Here is a 13,754-nt window from a genome sequence, read left to right as displayed (position 1 = left end):
ACATACACATACTTGGTTTACCTACAGTGTTTAGATAAATGCACACATACACATACTTGGTTTACCAGCAGTGTTTAGATAAATGCACACATACACATATTTGGTTTACCTGCAGTGTTTAGATAAATGCACACATACACATACACATACTTGGTTTACCTACAGTGTTTAGATAAATGCACACATACACATACTTGGTTTACCAGCAGTGTTTAGATAAATGCACACATACACATATTTGGTTTACCTGCAGTGTTTAGATAAATGCACACATACACATACTTGATTTACCTGCAGTGTTTAGATAAATGCACACATACACATACTTGATTTACCTGCAGTGTTTAGATAAATGCACACATACACATACTTGATTTACCTGCAGTGTTTAGATAAATGCACACATACACATACTTGGTTTACCTGCAGTGTTTAGATAAATGCACACATACACATACTTGGTTTACCTGCAGTGTTTAGATAAATGCACACATACACATACTTGGTTTATCTGCAGTGTTTAGATAAATGCACACATACACATACTTGGTTTACCTGCAGCGTTTAGATAAATGCACACAGATACATACTTGGTTTACCTGCAGTGTTTAGATAAATGCACACAGATACATACTTGGTTTACCTGCAGTGTTTAGATAAATGCACACATACACATACTTGGTTTACCTGCAGTGTTTAGATAAATGCATACATACACATACTTGGTTTACCTGGAGTGTTTAGATAAATGCACACATACACATACTTGATTTACCTGCAGCGTTTAGATAAATGCAGAGATACATACTTGGTTTACCTGCAGTGTTTAGATAAATGCACACATAAACATACACATATACTTGGTTTACCTGCAGTGTTTAGATAAATGCACACATACACATACTTGGTTTACCTACAATGTTTAGATAAATGCACACATACACATACTTGGTTTACCAGCAGTGTTTAAATAAATGCACACATACACATACTTGGTTTACCTGCAGTGTTTAGATAAATGCACACATACACATATACTTGGTTTACCTGCAGTGTTTAGATAAATGCACACATACACATACTTGGTTTACCTGCAGTGTTTAGATAAATGCACACATACACATACTTGGTTTACCTGCAGTGTTTAGATAAATGCACACAGATACATACTTGGTTTACCTGCAGTGTTTAGATAAATGCACACAGATACGTACTTGGTTACCTGCAGTGTTTAGATAAATGCACACATACACATACTTGGTTTACCTGCAGTGTTTAGATAAATGCACACATACACATATTTGGTTTACCTGCAGTGTTTAGATAAATGCATACATACACATACTTGGTTTACCTGGAGTGTTTAGATAAATGCACACATACACATACTTGATTTACCTGCAGCGTTTAGATAAATGCACACAGATACATACTTGGTTTACCTGCAGTGTTTAGATAAATGCACATATACACATACTTGGTTTACCTGCAGTGTTTACATAAATGCACACATACACATACTTGGTTTACCTGCAGTGTTTAGATAATGCACACATACACATACTTGATTAACCTGGAGTGTTTAGATAAATGCACACATACACATACTTGGTTTACCTGCAGCATTTAGATAAATGCACACAGACACATACTTGGTTTACCTGCAGTGTTTAGATAAATGCACACATACTTGGTTTACCTGCAGTGTTTAGATAAATGCACACATACACATACTTGGTTTACCTGCAGTGTTTAGATAAATGCACACATACTTGGTTTACCTGCAGTGTTTAGATAAATGCACACATACACATATACTTGGTTTACCTGCAGTGTTTAGATAAATGCACACATACACATACTTGGTTTACCTACAGTGTTTAGATAAATGCACACATACACATACATGGTTTACCAGCAGTGTTTAGATAAATGCACACATACACATATTTGGTTTACCTGCAGTGTTTAGATAAATGCACACATACACATACTTGATTTACCTGCAGTGTTTAGATAAATGCACACATACACATACTTGATTTACCTGCAGTGTTTAGATAAATGCACACATACACATACTTGATTTACCTGCAGTGTTTAGATAAATGCACACATACTTGGTTTACCTGCAGTGTTTAGATAAATGCACACATACTTGGTTTACCTGCAGTGTTTAGATAAATGCACACATACTTGGTTTACCTGCAGTGTTTAGATGAATGCACACATACACATATACTTGGTTTACCTGCAGTGTTTAGATAAATGCACACATACACATACTTGGTTTACCTACAGTGTTTAGATAAATGCACACATACACATACTTGGTTTACCAGCAGTGTTTAGATAAATGCACACATACACATATTTGGTTTACCTGCAGTGTTTAGATAAATGCACACATACACATACACATACTTGGTTTACCTACAGTGTTTAGATAAATGCACACATACACATACTTGGTTTACCAGCAGTGTTTAGATAAATGCATAAATACACATATTTGGTTTACCTGCAGTGTTTAGATAAATGCACACATACACATACTTGATTTACCTGCAGTGTTTAGATAAATGCACACATACACATACTTGATTTACCTGCAGTGTTTAGATAAATGCACACATACACATACTTGATTTACCTGCAGTGTTTAGATAAATGCACACATACACATACTTGATTTACCTGCAGTGTTTAGATAAATGCACACGTACTTGGTTTACCTGCAGTGTTTAGATAAATGCACACATACACATATACTTGGTTTACCTACAGTGTTTAGATAAATGCACACATATACATACTTGGTTTACCAGCAGTGTTTAGATAAATGCACACATACACATACTTATTTCACCTGCAGTGTTTCGATAAATGCACACATACACATACTTGGTTTACCTGCAGTGTTTCGATAAATGCACACGTACACATACTTGGTTTACCTGCAGTGTTTAGATAAATGCACACATACACATACACATACTTGGTTTACCTGCAGTGTTTAGATAGATGCACAAATACACATACTTGATTTTACCTGCACTGTTTAGATAAATGCACACATACACATGCTTGGTTTACCTGCAGTGTTTAGATAAATGCACACATACACATACTTGATTTACCTGCAGTGTTTAGATAAATGCACACATACACATACTTGATTTACCTGCAGTGTTTAGATAAATGCACACATACTTGGTTTACCTGTAGTGTTTAGATAAATGCACACATACTTGGTTTACCTGCAGTGTTTTGATAAATGCACACATACTTGGTTTACCTGCAGTGTTTAGATAAATGCACACATACACATACTTGATTTACCTGCAGTGTTTAGATAAATGCACACATACACATACTTGATTTACCTGCAGTGTTTAGATAAATGCACACATACTTGGTTTACCTGTAGTGTTTAGATAAATGCACACATACTTGGTTTACCTGCAGTGTTTTGATAAATGCACACATACTTGGTTTACCTGCAGTGTTTAGATAAATGCACACATACACATACTTGGTTTACCTGCAGTGATTAGATAAATGCACACATACACATACTTGGTTTACCTGCAGTGATTAGATAAATGCACACATACACATACTTGATTTACCTGCAGTGTTTAGATAAATGCACACATACACATACTTGATTTATCTGCAGTGTTTAGATAAATGCACACATACACATACTTGATTTACCTGCAGTGTTTAGATAAATGCACATATACACATACTTGGTTTACCTGCAGTGTTTAGATAAATGCACACATACACATACTTGGTTTACCTGCAGTGTTTAGATAAATGCACACATACACATACTTGGTTTATCTGCAGTGTTTAGATAAATGCACACATACACATACTTGATTTACCTGCAGCGTTTAGATAAATGCACACATACACATACTTGGTTTACCTGCAGTGTTTACATAAATGCACACATACACATACTTGGTTTACCTGCAGTGTTTAGATAAATGCACACATACACATACTTGGTTTACCTACAGTGTTTAGATAAATGCACACATACACATACTTGGTTTACCAGCAGTGTTTAGATAAATGCACACATACACATACTTGGTTTACCTGCAGTGTTTAGATAAATGCACACATACACATATACTTGGTTTACCTGCAGTATTTAGATAAATGCACACATACACATACTTGGTTTACCTGCAGTGTTTAGATAAATGCACACATACACATACACATACTTGGTTTACCTGCAGTGATTAGATAAATGCACACATACACATACTTGATTTACCTGCAGTGTTTAGATAAATGCACACATACACATACTTGATTTACCTGCAGCGTTTAGATAAATGCACACAGATACATACTTGGTTTACCTGCAGTGTTTAGATAAATGCACATATACACATACTTGGTTTACCTGCAGTGTTTACATAAATGCACACATACACATACTTGGTTTACCTGCAGTGTTTAGATAATGCACACATACACATACTTGATTAACCTGGAGTGTTTAGATAAATGCACACATACACATACTTGGTTTACCTGCAGCGTTTAGATAAATGCACACAGACACATACTTGGTTTACCTGCAGTGTTTAGATAAATGCACACATACACATACTTGGTTTACCTGCAGTGTTTAGATAAATGCACACATACACATACTTGGTTTACCTGCAGTGTTTAGATAAATGCACACATACTTGGTTTACCTGCAGTGTTTAGATAAATGCACACATACACATATACTTGGTTTACCTGCAGTGTTTAGATAAATGCACACATACACATACTTGGTTTACCTACAGTGTTTAGATAAATGCACACATACACATACTTGGTTTACCAGCAGTGTTTAGATAAATGCACACATACACATATTTGGTTTACCTGCAGTGTTTAGATAAATGCACACATACACATACTTGATTTACCTGCAGTGTTTAGATAAATGCACACATACACATACTTGATTTACCTGCAGTGTTTAGATAAATGCACACATACACATACTTGATTTACCTGCAGTGTTTAGATAAATGCACACATACTTGATTTACCTGCAGTGTTTAGATAAATGCACACATACTTGGTTTACCTGCAGTGTTTAGATAAATGCACACATACTTGGTTTACCTGCAGTGTTTAGATGAATGCACACATACACATATACTTGGTTTACCTGCAGTGTTTAGATAAATGCACACATACACATACTTGGTTTACCTACAGTGTTTAGATAAATGCACACATACACATACTTGGTTTACCAGCAGTGTTTAGATAAATGCACACATACACATATTTGGTTTACCTGCAGTGTTTAGATAAATGCACACATACACATACTTGGTTTACCTACAGTGTTTAGATAAATGCACACATACACATACTTGGTTTACCAGCAGTGTTTAGATAAATGCATAAATACACATATTTGGTTTACCTGCAGTGTTTAGATAAATGCACACATACACATACTTGATTTACCTGCAGTGTTTAGATAAATGCACACATACACATACTTGATTTACCTGCAGTGTTTAGATAAATGCACACATACACATACTTGATTTACCTGCAGTGTTTAGATAAATGCACACATACACATACTTGATTTACCTGCAGTGTTTAGATAAATGCACACGTACTTGGTTTACCTGCAGTGTTTAGATAAATGCACACATACACATATACTTGGTTTACCTACAGTGTTTAGATAAATGCACACATATACATACTTGGTTTACCAGCAGTGTTTAGATAAATGCACACATACACATACTTATTTCACCTGCAGTGTTTCGATAAATGCACATATACACATACTTGGTTTACCTGCAGTGTTTCGATAAATGCACACGTACACATACTTGGTTTACCTGCAGTGTTTAGATAAATGCACACATACACATACACATACTTGGTTTACCTGCAGTGTTTAGATAGATGCACAAATACACATACTTGATTTACCTGCACTGTTTAGATAAATGCACACATACACATGCTTGGTTTACCTGCAGTGTTTAGATAAATGCACACATACACATACTTGATTTACCTGCAGTGTTTAGATAAATGCACACATACACATACTTGATTTACCTGCAGTGTTTAGATAAATGCACACATACTTGGTTTACCTGTAGTGTTTAGATAAATGCACACATACTTGGTTTACCTGCAGTGTTTTGATAAATGCACACATACTTGGTTTACCTGCAGTGTTTAGATAAATGCACACATACACATACTTGGTTTACCTGCAGTGATTAGATAAATGCACACATACACATACTTGGTTTACCTGCAGTGATTAGATAAATGCACACATACACATACTTGATTTACCTGCAGTGTTTAGATAAATGCACACATACACATACTTGATTTATCTGCAGTGTTTAGATAAATGCACACATACACATACTTGATTTACCTGCAGTGTTTAGATAAATGCACATATACACATACTTGGTTTACCTGCAGTGTTTAGATAAATGCACACATACACATACTTGGTTTACCTGCAGTGTTTAGATAAATGCACACATACACATACTTGGTTTATCTGCAGTGTTTAGATAAATGCACACATACACATACTTGATTTACCTGCAGCGTTTAGATAAATGCACACATACACATACTTGGTTTACCTGCAGTGTTTACATAAATGCACATATACACATACTTGGTTTACCTGCAGTGTTTAGATAAATGCACACATACACATACTTGGTTTACCTACAGTGTTTAGATAAATGCACACATACACATACTTGGTTTACCAGCAGTGTTTAGATAAATGCACACATACACATACTTGGTTTACCTGCAGTGTTTAGATAAATGCACACATACACATATACTTGGTTTACCTGCAGTGTTTAGATAAATGCACACATACACATACTTGGTTTACCTGCAGTGTTTAGATAAATGCACACATACACATACACATACTTGGTTTACCTGCAGTGTTTAGATAAATGCACACATACACATACTTGATTTACCTGCAGTGTTTAGATAAATGCACACATACACATACTTGATTTACCTGCAGTGTTTAGATAAATGCACACATACACATACTTGGTTTACCTGCAGTGTTTAGATAAATGCACACATACACATACTTGGTTTACCTGCAGTGTTTAGATAAATGCACACATACACATACTTGGTTTACCTGCAGTGTTTAGATAAATGCACACATACACATACTTGGTTTACCTGCAGTGTTTAGATAAATGCACACATACACATACACATACTTGGTTTACCTGCAGTGTTTAGATAAATGCACACATACACATACACATACTTGGTTTACCTGCAGTGTTTAGATAAATGCACACATACACATATACTTGGTTTACCTGCAGTGTTTAGATAAATGCACACATACACATACACATACTTGGTTTACCTGCAGTGTTTCCAGTAAATGCGTGTCTAATCCATGTACATTGTCTTGTATTTTATACATCAGTTCCAACATATGAAGTACAACATCAACTCCTGCATCACTGAAAAATACATTTGGTATTTTCTCATGAGAAATAAAAAAAAACAAAACACATACCACAACTACTACAACTTGTGAAGCTATTACTTGTGGATGAATACAACTTACAGTATAGGGTATACATTATGATATGGATTAATACTCTTATAATAGCAGTCAGTTTGATAGCAAGTAATCTCTAGCTGTACCTTCTATCTTACACAATTTCCTCTATAGTGACTAGATTCAGAGAGTAGTTGTAATGTGTTTTCTGGTATACATGTATCTCTGTTTGCATTTGGTAGTTCTTCAAGTTTATAAACTATCGGTTTTGTTATGCCATCAGACATATTAAGTTTATTTTAAATTCATAATACTTACCTCCATATTGTCACCGAATTAGACTTACTTCTACTTACACCAATATTACGATTTAATTGATGTTCTAATATTTCAGACACCATCCTAATATCAATGTACTGACAAACAGTGGATTTTAAGCTGTCCTCGCCAGCAAGAAGTAAAGCAAATTAAGGAAACTGACTTTTCATTCAAACATGTACTACTTTTAAGGGCACCTTTACATACATTCCACATGTATGGAAGTCTATATCATTTCCTTTAACAGGTTGGACAGCTGAGGCAAAGTAAGGAGGTTCACAAGGTTGAAATGATAAAACATAGTTGAACTCTGGTGACCATGCCCATGTTATATAATATCATTCCCTTCATCATAGTTTGTTTCAATATGAATATGCATTGTCATAATTAATTTTGAATACAAACAAGTTTTGGGGTTGAAACAACAGTGGGAAAGCAGTTTACCAAATGACCTTGATAGATGTAAATATCTTACAAAAACATTGGTGCCTAATTTGTTTAATTATTTTAAGGGACATAATTTCCAGCTATATTCAAAGTAATTCAGAGTTTTTATTATAAAACAAATGACTCATCTCAGAAAACAAGAGTTGGCAGAGCCATCTCGATGCTGGGAAAATAAGAGTATTTAAAGGTGTATTTTGGAGCAATGGATTGGTGAACAGACAGAAAAGCAATTTCAAACACTTTGTTTTAATGTAAACTTGAAGTATACATGAGGGTAGGTATGATTTATTTATTTTGGAAACTCAATTTGTTAACTGAAGGAATTAAACTAAATTAAATAATCATGATAGAAATTACTACTGTTCAACTCTGGACGTTTAATTGTACTTAGTGTATGTTACTATGACAATCAACCAAACAGACGACAAAGACTAAATGCATGGTCACAGCCAAATCGCTGTTTAATTGAAATAAAAAAAATCAAAGAAAACAGAGGACTCTAAGACAGAAAGAGAAACACGAGCAATGTAGTCGAACAGGCATTACGGCAACCATGTTTGTTTCACCTCAATCAATACAGTATTACCCACGATGCACTATTCCCATGTGTAGGTATGTGGAAGGTCATAGCCAAGCGTACTGCGGTCAAGAACAAGGTAAGAAATTACGTGACGAGACCATCCCGATTTGCCGTTGATTTCCGGGTTCAGTGCTTTTCATACAAGAAGATCGATATGAACTACACCGCCGAGTGTAGTAGACATAATCCCGAAGGCAATAGGAAGTTCGAAGGAAGCCAATACAGTTGATTATAACAGACAAAGTAAATGGAAATCACTTTTCAGTCCTCGTTGAGGCACAAACATATTTAAATGAGAGACAATGACAACTCCACGTTGTGGCAGATTTAATACACACTACTACAGTTCAACTAAAGTTTACAAACACCACGGTCAGTCACACAAAGTCCCCCAAATTCAAAAGGGATTTTTAAACGCACCGGGGAACACGAGACGAACAATTGTGCATACTTAGATGACGACTCCACGGGCAGATTTACATAATACTACAGTTCAATTACATGGCCAGTCACATAAAATCCATCAAAAGGGAGCTGCAAGTCGTATAATGCCAAAACATCTTTCGAAATACGTTCGCTTTTATCAATGTCCACTGTTCAACAGTTTAATGTCTTCCCATTCGCAAGAACACAAAGCCTAAACTATCAGAACACATAATTCGAGTGATGGTATAACAAAATAACTCATCATTGGTAAATTAAATCCGTCGAAAAAGTATAAGGAACATTTTTATAAACAATTTTCAATTATATAAATACACTTTGCAAAGAAACAAGATTCATAATCATGCACACGTGTGAGTACTTCGGTGACACATTTTATAACTACGCCCAAAATAGTCCATCATTTATTATTTAACTGTGACCACATGACATCATTCTGTTAACATCCACACATTTTCATAAAATCTCCATGCACTTTTTGACCATTCATAAGTAAAATACACTACAATTTACTCCAGAAAAACAATTTTCTTAGTACATTCCTACATTCTTGCATACTAATGGGGGAATTCAGACACATTCCAAGCTGAACAATTTTCTTGGATTAATAACAAAGCTGGTCAATCCTTTCCCAGCAAAAAGTGTTGCTTTTAGACTAAACAGATTTTCTAGTAGCTGCAGATCTTGATCAAAGTTTGGCACTCAATTTATAGGAGTGCTTATCTTGTTTTCTGTAAAGATTTTATACTGATGAATAAGGTGACCAAGTTTGAACACAATAACAATTATTGACGACAACGACGACGATGACAGTGCCAGACAGAAGTGTTTCCCTTAATATACCTTTCCTTTCCATCTTTGATGTTACGGGCAAGGTAAAAATGAACCCCAGTAGACAGAACACAAGTAAACCATTTGGCCCCCAGTAGACAGAACACAAGTAAACCATTTGGCCACCAGTGAGCATAACTAGATCAGTCCAAAATGGCCACCAGTAACCAAGGGGGCCTGCAGTAACCAAGAGGGCAACCAGTGGACCAAGAGGGCAACCAGTGGACCAAGAGGGCAACCAGTGGACCAAGAGGGCAACCAGTGGACCAAGAGGGCAACCAGTGGACCAAGAGGGCAACCAGTGGACCAAGAGGGCAACCAGTGGACCAAGAGGGACATCACTGGCCCAAACTGGACATGACAAGTAAACCACAATGTATTCAACAAAAATGGCCAACAATGGAAACAAGTGGATGGCATCAAAATGGGTACTTGTAGACAAAACTGAAGTTGACTATAATGCCCATTATTGAACCAAACTGGACAGGACCTAAATAGTCACCTATGGTTTTAAACATGTACACTGTGTCATTAATTGAAGCTGATCACCTGATAACAGCAAACAGTTTGGGTTATTGGTGGCCATCTCAGTTCTATTCAGCTTTGTTCACTGGTGACCATTAGAGTTTGGTTTATTGGTGGCCATCTTAGTTCTATTCAGCTTTGTTCATTAGTGACCATTAGAGTTTGGTTTATTGGTGGCCGTCTTAGTTCTATTCAGCTTTGTTCACTGGTAACCATTAGAGTTTGGTTTATTGGTGGCCATCTTAGTTCTATTCAGCTTTGTTCACTGGTGACCATTAGAGTTTGGTTTATTGGTGGCCATCTTAGTTCTATTCAGCTTTGTTCATTAGTGACCATTAGAGTTTGGTTTATTGGTGGCCATCTTAGTTCTATTCAGCTTTGTTCATTAGTGACCATTAGAGTTTGGTTTATTGGTGGCCATCTTAGTTCTATTCAGCTTTGTCCATTAGTGACCATTAGAGTTTGGTTTATTGGTGGCCATCTTAGTTCTATTCAGCTTTGTTCACTTGTGACCATTAGAGTTTGGTTTATTGGTGGCCATCTTAGTTCTATTCAGCTTTGTTCACTGGTGACCATTAGAGTTTGGTTTATTGGTGGCCATCTTAGTTCTATTCAGCTTTGTTCACTAGTGACCATTAGTGTTTGGTTTATTGGTGGCCATCTTAGTTCTATTCAGCTTTGTTCATTAGTAACCATTAGAGTTTGGTTTATTGGTGGCCATCTTAGTTCTATTCAGCTTTGTTCACTGGTAACCATTAGACTTTGGTTTATTGGTGGCCATCTTAGTTCTATTCAGCTTTGTTCACTTGTGACCATTAGAGTTTGGTTTATTGGTGGCCATCTTAGTTCTATTCAGCTTTGTTCACTGGTGACAATTAGAGTTTGGTTTATTGGTGGCCATCTTAGTTCTATTCAGCTTTGTTCATTAGTGACCATTAGAGTTTGGTTTATTGGTGGCCATCTTAGTTCTATTCAGCTTTGTTCATTAGTGACCATTAGAGTTTGGTTTATTGGTGGCCATCTTAGTTCTATTCAGCTTTGTTCATTAGTGACCATTAGAGTTTGGTTTATTGGTGGCCATCTTAGTTCTATTCAGCTTTGTTCACTAGTGACCATTAGAGTTTGGTTTATTGGTGGCCATCTTAGTTCTATTCAGCTTTGTTCACTAGTGACCATTAGAGTTTGGTTTATTGGTGGCCATCTTAGTTCTATTCAGCTTTGTTCATTAGTGACCATTAGAGTTTGGTTTATTGGTGGCCATCTTAGTTCTATTCAGCTTTGTTCACTAGTGACCATTAGAGTTTGGTTTATTGGTGGCCATCTTAGTTCTATTCAGCTTTGTTCATTAGTGACCATTAGAGTTTGGTTTATTGGTGGCCATCTTAGTTCTATTCAGCTTTGTTCACTAGTGACCATTAGAGTTTGGTTTATTGGTGGCCATCTTAGTTCTATTCAGCTTTGTTCACTAGTGACCATTAGAGTTTGGTTTATTGGTGGCCGTCTTAGTTCTATTCAGCTTTGTTCATTAGTGACCATTAGAGTTTGGTTTATTGGTGGCCATCTTAGTTCTATTCAGCTTTGTTCACTAGTGACCATTAGAGTTTGGTTTATTGGTGGCCATCTTAGTTCTATTCAGCTTTGTTCACTTGTGACCATTAGAGTTTGGTTTATTGGTGGCCATCTTAGTTCTATTCAGCTTTGTTCACTGGTGACAATTAGAGTTTGGTTTATTGGTGGCCATCTTAGTTCTATTCAGCTTTGTTCATTAGTGACCATTAGAGTTTGGTTTATTGGTGGCCATCTTAGTTCTATTCAGCTTTGTTCATTAGTGACCATTAGAGTTTGGTTTATTGGTGGCCATCTTAGTTCTATTCAGCTTTGTTCATTAGTGACCATTAGAGTTTGGTTTATTGGTGGCCATCTTAGTTCTATTCAGCTTTGTTCACTAGTGACCATTAGAGTTTGGTTTATTGGTGGCCATCTTAGTTCTATTCAGCTTTGTTCACTAGTGACCATTAGAGTTTGGTTTATTGGTGGCCATCTTAGTTCTATTCAGCTTTGTTCATTAGTGACCATTAGAGTTTGGTTTATTGGTGGCCATCTTAGTTCTATTCAGCTTTGTTCACTAGTGACCATTAGAGTTTGGTTTATTGGTGGCCATCTTAGTTCTATTCAGCTTTGTTCACTAGTGACCATTAGAGTTTGGTTTATTGGTGGCCATCTTAGTTCTATTCAGCTTTGTTCACTAGTGACCATTAGAGTTTGGTTTATTGGTGGCCGTCTTAGTTCTACCGGTATTCAGCTTTGTGACCTTTTGGTGTGACAGTTGTGATTTACACATTATCTAATCAAGTTTTGTCCACTGCTGGTCATTTTGGTCTTACACATGTATCCAGTTCTGCTGGTGGCTTTTTGGTCTGACATGTACACTATGTGAATTGTCATTGGTTGATGCAAATCACATAATATAATCTGGATATCTGACAATAATAAAAGGATATCTTGTATAATGTCTATTATCTTGACAGATTTCACACACTGATGTTTGATTGTCTTGTCATCTGACTCTGTTGGTGGATGTAATTTTTCTGATAGGGTTGGTAGTACTAAGTCAATCCTTGGTGACAGCTGAGATGTTAAACCAGAATCTAACATTTCCTGAAATCAGACAGTACTTAAAATATACTTTATATTTCTGTATTTGAGTCATATTTGTGTAAGTGAAGAGACAAAGGTTGCAGCTGTGTTTCTAACACGGGTTGTCATAGCAATGAATCAAAGAAGGCTCAGAAAGAACTGCTATGTGCTGTGAGGGTATTAGATGCATGGAATATAAAACAAGTCAATGTAGCTGTCCAGGTGTTAATAACTGTGTCAAGTATAGACAAGTAATTGCATTATATAATCCTGTTAGTTATCAGGAAACTAAGAATATATAAAGGATCACGATATTCAATTCCAAATGTATATACCAAGTTTTAATGAAATCCATCAATAAACCACTAAGAT

At 36.0% G+C, this 13,754-nt stretch overlaps 1 protein-coding gene across 1 annotated transcript in view; it reads right to left on the bottom strand.

Annotated features, from left to right (window-relative positions):
- LOC100375185 (protein CIP2A-like) overlaps window positions 1-13,754 on the bottom strand; it is an 86,393-nt gene that overhangs the window by 49,922 nt on the left and 22,717 nt on the right. Inside the window, exons 10-12 of the mRNA XM_085494049.1 lie at window positions 13,247-13,403; window positions 7,919-8,057; window positions 7,460-7,559 (exon numbers count right to left, since the gene is read on the bottom strand). Coding sequence (XP_085350175.1) covers window positions 7,460-7,559; window positions 7,919-8,057; window positions 13,247-13,403 — 396 coding nt within the window. The remainder of the gene's footprint in view (window positions 1-7,459; window positions 7,560-7,918; window positions 8,058-13,246; window positions 13,404-13,754) is intronic.

The sequence above is a fragment of the Saccoglossus kowalevskii genome, chromosome 19 (genome assembly GCF_978046115.1).
Source record: "Saccoglossus kowalevskii chromosome 19, keSacKowa6.1, whole genome shotgun sequence".
Classification (NCBI taxonomy): Eukaryota; Metazoa; Hemichordata; class Enteropneusta; family Harrimaniidae; genus Saccoglossus; species Saccoglossus kowalevskii.
The sequence above is the reverse complement of the archived record's forward strand: the minus strand, read 5'-3'. Positions and strand labels throughout refer to the sequence as shown.